General features: G+C 46.0%; 1 protein-coding gene across 1 annotated transcript in view; it reads right to left on the bottom strand.

Annotated features, from left to right (window-relative positions):
• Window positions 1-3497, bottom strand: part of COLEC12 (collectin subfamily member 12) — a 192722-nt gene extending 189225 nt beyond the window's left edge. The window contains exon 1 of the mRNA XM_047698586.1: window positions 3281-3497. Within this exon, the coding sequence (XP_047554542.1) occupies window positions 3281-3287 (7 nt within the window). The 5' untranslated portion in view covers window positions 3288-3497. The remainder of the gene's footprint in view (window positions 1-3280) is intronic.
• Between the last annotated feature and the right edge of the window lie 2503 nt (window positions 3498-6000).

The following is a 6000-nucleotide window of genomic DNA, read 5'->3' on the forward strand; positions in this document are numbered from 1 at the left end:
CCAGAGCATTTTTAAAGTATTATTGCCAACAGTACTTGAGAAATGTTTATATACAAGCACACAAAAATAAGCAGCTGAATACTATGTTTTGATGGCACCAATCTCCTCCCTGTGTTAAATTAGAACGGTGGTTTGGACCTCTGTGGTCCTGTGTGCTGGTGGTTGTTTTTGGCCGTCTCTTAGGCAACAAGTGCTGCTGCTTTAAAACTCACCGATATTCCCAACTTTAAGAACTAGAAATGTGATTTAATATTAACACACCTACTCTGGAGGAGTCAGATTCCTTCAAAAAGAATGTGAATATTTATCCAAAACCATGAGATTAATGGTGCGGCACAGCTAATTGAAAATGAAACTGGAAATTCAAACCAATTTCATGTTTTAATCAGTTTGGAAGACTGCAAGTATTGCAGCAACGAGGCAAGTAATTTTCTTCTGGAAAATATATAATGATGTCATTATTTTGGTACTTATGATTCCAGAGATGGAGGAAATAAGACCGAGACAAATATTTGCTGAATGCAACAGATAGGTGGCGCTGTGACTCATGGCGGATATGGAATTACACTCCAAAATCCAGGTTTATTACCCAGGCCAAGAAACATCGGAATTAGAAAGTCAAACCTTATAAAGGTGTCTGACTCGTAAAGAAGCTAAATTTTTCTTTTGGCCAAAAAAATTTCTGTAACTTCTAACATGTCCACTAATTTTCTATTTGTCTAAAAAAAGTTTTAAGTTAATACTTTAAGCATTTGCAAGGCTTGTCATTGGCCTCTATCATTTAGGGAAATTAAATTCTAATGAAATGTTGGTTTTCTTAAGTATAACGAGTTAATAACTATGCAACATAATCACAAATCCAAGGAAGCTTTGGGTTGGTTAACTAATGGCAAAATGTCAAGATAATTCCACTTGGTAAAGGCATCCTTCCTCTTTGGCTAGAAATACTCTGTGCTTGGCTTCAGAAGGCTTGTGTCCAATTTCTTGGATCCATCCCCTTCCTGGCTGCTGCATCAGTTGTGGGTTACTTGGCTACTCAGTTGTCTGAGATTTACTTTTCTTCTGGTCTACACCAGAAGTTGTCATACCTGGTGTCCTAGTTCTTTCCAAGCAACACAAGGAAACTGGCAAGGTTTGTCTTCAGTGCCTACCACATTCCTGATTCCCAGTTCCTATCTGTTCTAGACTCAGTTTCCACATCTATAACATGAGTTCAAATACCTACCTCATGGTATCGTTGAGAAGATTAATTGACAGAGTGTTTTGTAGAGGGTATAGCACCATGGTTGGCACTTTGTAGATTCTATAAAATTATTACTGTCTCCTTCCCTTCCCATTTCACTAAACAGACAAATGAATGTAAATTATATGGCAACAGTTGGTAAGCAATCTTCCTCCAGAATATTTCCTTTTAAAAGAGGCCTTCAAAGTGAGTAGTCTATGGTGGGATTCACAGGTCCCTTATTAGCCCTCCCCCACTGGGACAGAAGGTATGTGGGGGCTTTAGGCAGTGCCTGGATCATAGAGGATAAGCAATGAACCTTCTCCAGGGGTTCTGCAAGCTGGTCCAGAATGCAGAGTAAATCTCACAAATACAAGTTTAGGACTTTCAGGCGTGTCTTTCTTTAATAACACTGGAAAATACCCAACTGCAAAAACGGTCATTTACCCAGTCAAAAAGCATAACAAGATTTTCAGGGCTCAAGAACCAACACAGGAGCTGAGGGAGTGAGCAGTTTGCTTATCTTTTCCAACAGTTCAAAGACTACTGGACTCAGTGACCAGCAATGAGAGGATTAACTTCTGGCTAAAATGACAGTAACTGAGCCCCAAAGTAACGTGTAGCCTGTGAACTCTTTCCTTGCTGAGAGGATCCTTTAATCAGTGCTAGCCAAAGAAAGAGTTTCCTAAAATGTAAATGAGAGAAGAGAAACTGAGAGGGAAAAGAAGAAACATCCCCCACTGCATTTCGAAATTCCCTAGCCAGAAAAGTGTATCCTATCTTTTGTTTCTCTTCTGGGGACAGTCACTTTTCACCTGGAATTCAGTCCCTGCCCTTCCTAGGGTATCCTTGAAGAGGAAACTAATACCTTGGAAGGGCAGCTAATTGGTAGGACATTATCACTCGGGATAGTTTAGCGAGGACTTCCTTTCGGAGAAACCTAGAGGGAAAAGTTGCTTTCCAAGAGTGTGGGGCTCCCCCGGCACCTCCCTCGGACAGCAACCCTGGCAAGTCAAAGCGATCGCATGGCCCGGTCTCTGGCGGCTGGAAATGTGGTCACCGCGGTCGGATGGCACTTCACACCCAGCCCCCTCGCTCAGACCCGGCCCGCGCGCCGTATCTGAAACATGTTATCCCAGTACAAGACCAGAAACTCGAGTCTTGTGTAAACACCACGTCGGCTCATCCCCCAAACGATTCCCTTTGATGCCTCTGTTGTAATTATTTATCTCGCATGTAAATCAGAATTCTGCTGACCAATCTCCATATTTCTAATAAATAGAAAGCTGCCCCGCGAAGTCCTTCTCCTTGTGATTCAGTTTAAAGGTACGGTAACATCCTACACTTCCCTAAGCCGGCCTGCAGAGGACACAGCTCCGGAGACGACCAGCGGGATGATTTGTGTCATCTCTGAACACACGTGGGCACACCAGCTCCACAGGCGGGCACGTGGAAGGGACGCGGAACGAAGAGCAGTTATTTTCCAATCGGTGGGTCGGATGGAGAAAGATGCCAAATGCACTTTCTGAGCCAGCTGAACTCCGCGGGTACCTAATCATTGCCAGATGTGGGGAGGACGCACCGAGAACATCCCCGAGTCCAGGAGGAAACAACCCAGCCGGCAGCACGTCGACTTCTCGGATGGGGAAACGGCACCAGCCAGGAGGAGAGGTCCCCGAACGGAGAGTGGAGCGCCGCAGAGCGGAAAACCGACTCGGGGAAATGAGGATGACTCCCCTCTCCTCGGCATGTTTTTTCAATTAAAAAGTTGGGAACTGGAATCCGTAAACAACGACTTAGGGCTCCAAACTACTTTGCAGAGACACGATGAGGAGGGGATTACTTGCACGCTCCAACCCCCCGAACATCTAGGTCTCCTGCCGTGCCCAACTCCGGAACCGAGGAGCGTCCCACGGGTGCACGCATGAACCCCGCGCCGCCCTCCTCTGGCCCTCCGCCCGGAGAAAGTTAAGCGCAGGCTTGCACCTCCGTCCCTCCCGCGCGCCCCGAAGCCCGCCCTGCCGGCCCAGAGCCCCGCGCAGCCCGCCGCCGCCCTACCTTTCATGGTGACGGAGGAGACGCACAGCCAGTCAAGGAGCTCCGCGCCGCCGAGAAAATTCGCGCTGAACAGCCGGTCACTGCGCGCCCATGGCAGCCGCGCCGCGCGTCGGACGTCTGAGCTCTAGTCCTCCCTTGCCGCCTCCACCGCCGGCCTGCGCTCCCAGCTCGGCGCTCTGTGCCGCGGGGCTGCCGCGCGCGCCGCTCACCCCGGGCGGGAGGCGCCGATCCCGCCAGCGCCCCTCCCCCTGGCCCGCCGGGGCGCGCGGGCCGCCGCGCCCACGCCCCCTCGCGCCCTCCCGCGGGCGCCCCGCCCTCGGGCCCGCGCTCGCCCCTGCCCCGCCGCTCTCTCGCCCAGTCTCTCCTCCGCGCGGTGCCTCGCCCCAGGGCTCCCTTTGCCTCGTCTTCCCGCGGCGGAACGAAGTCGGAAGAAAGCGTCTCCCGGGCGGTCAAATGTTCACCCGTGGTGTGCGCGACGGTGCTGTTGCTGGGCTTGTTTCTAGACCCCAAAGTATCTAGAACGTGCGGTGAGAGAGTTGAGGAGCAACAGCGTCACGGCGGTGGCGGAATAAGCTTGTCCCTTCCCCAAACGTCTCTGGGGGCATGGAGGGTCAGAAGATTAAACCAAAGCGAGAACGTCCTAGGCTTTCAAAGATTTCAGGTGCGCTTGTTCACGTGCATAGGGAAAACGGGACACAGGCGAGCGCCCTCACTGTCACCCGGGGAGAGATGTTGCTAAATCCGCAATCACCATGAGATGCTCTCCTTACAGAACTCAGAGCAGCATTACAACTCTTAGACCTCCAAAAGAGACAGAGATCAAAAACCCACTACACTCCCCTGGGTTGGAATAAGTCACCCATCTACCCACCACCCCTGAAACCAATCTGAAATTGATCATATTGAAGGAGGCGGGACTATTGAGTGGCTTCTTAGAAAGTTCCTTTCATTGTGGCCCATCATGAAGTCCCAGTGTGGGGGTTCCCCCCCCTTTTAGAAGCCCCTAATCAGACCCATTTGTTGCTTTATTGCTTTAAAACATAAACTAAGTGTGAGTGGAGCTGTGGAGAGGGAGGTGCAGAGCGACTTCTTCCACAACGATGAAATGAAAAATGACCATGTGCTTACTAGCACACCAAAAGCACTACAATTCTGCCTGGGCGGTGGTTGCAGCTTTCCAGATTTCCTCTCCTGAGGATTTGGTAGCATGGTGTAAACAACCCATTGATTCATTCTAAACAGGGAATTCTGCTCTAGAAAAACATAGTGCCCCAAAAGGAATACATTCTAAAATATTTTAGACTCTCCATTCCAGAAGCCTTCTTTCGAACATCAGGGAGAAACTTTTACCTGACTAGCAGAGAAAAAGACAAAAAACAGCACTTGAAGGGTTGATTAAACTACAGGGTCCCTAGGGACTTGCTCCACCTCTGGACCAGGCACCTGCCTTGTCTTCTTGCAGGGCAAGTAAGGGTTGCTAAAGAGAACCCAGATTATGCTGGGGTAGAGTAAATCCATCAGTTTCTGTGCATAATAATTTCTCCAACTGAAAAATGGAGAGGATTTTGGCTTCAGCATTTGAGTTATAAAATTGTTTTAAAAACATAAATTATAGCTATGACAGCAAAAACACAGTCAGTAAAAGAATATATAGATTAACTGGATTTCATTAAAATTTAAAACTTGTGCATCAAAGCACATTATCAACAGTGTGAAGAGACCACCCACAGAATGGGATAAAATATTTGTAAATCATATATCTTGTAAGGGATTAATATCCAGAATATATAAAGAATGTTTGCAATTCAACAACAAACAACAACCCACTTCAAAAATTGGCAAAGTACTCAAATAGACATCCTCTGAAGATTTACAAATGGCCAGAAAGCATGGAAAAATGTTCAACAACTTTAATCACTAGGGAAATGCAAATCAAAACTACTGTTAGATACCATTTCATACCCACTAAGATGAATATTATAAAAATAAAAATGTTTATTAAAAAGCAGAAAACAACAAGTGTTGGCAAAGATGTGAAGAATCAGAACCTTGTGCATTGATGGTAAGAATGCAAAATGATATAACCACCATGGAAAACAACATGGTGCTTCCTTAAAAAAACGAAACATAGAATTATCATATGATCTAACAATAGTACTTCTAGATATATGCCCAAAAGAACTGGAAGCAAGGACTCAAATAGATATTTGTAGACCCAGGTGCACAGCAGTATTATTCAAAATGGCCAAAAGGTAGAAGTAATCAAAGTGTCCATCAATGGATGAATGGAAAAAACAAAATGTGGTACATACTAACGATGGAATATTATTCAGCCCTAAAAAAGGAAGGAAATTCTGAAACACACTATACAGTATGAATGAACTGAGAACATTATGCTAAGTGAAAAAAGCCACTACAAAAAGACAAATACTGTATGATTCCTTTTCTAAGAGTTGCCTAGAATAGCTAGGCATAGAGACAGGAAATAGAATGGAGGTTGCCAGGGGTTAGGAGGAAGAGTGAATGGGGAGTTGGTGCTTAATTGTTACAGAGTTTCAGGTTTGTAAAGGTGAAGGGTTCTGGAGATGGGTGGTGGTAATGTTTGAGTGATAATGTGAATGCACTTAATGCCACTGAACTACACACTTAAAAATGGTTAGGATGGTAAGTTTTATTTGTATTTTACCATACATTTTCTTCTATTGATTTACTTATTTATT

The sequence above is a fragment of the Lutra lutra genome, chromosome 12 (genome assembly GCF_902655055.1).
Source record: "Lutra lutra chromosome 12, mLutLut1.2, whole genome shotgun sequence".
Classification (NCBI taxonomy): Eukaryota; Metazoa; Chordata; class Mammalia; order Carnivora; family Mustelidae; genus Lutra; species Lutra lutra.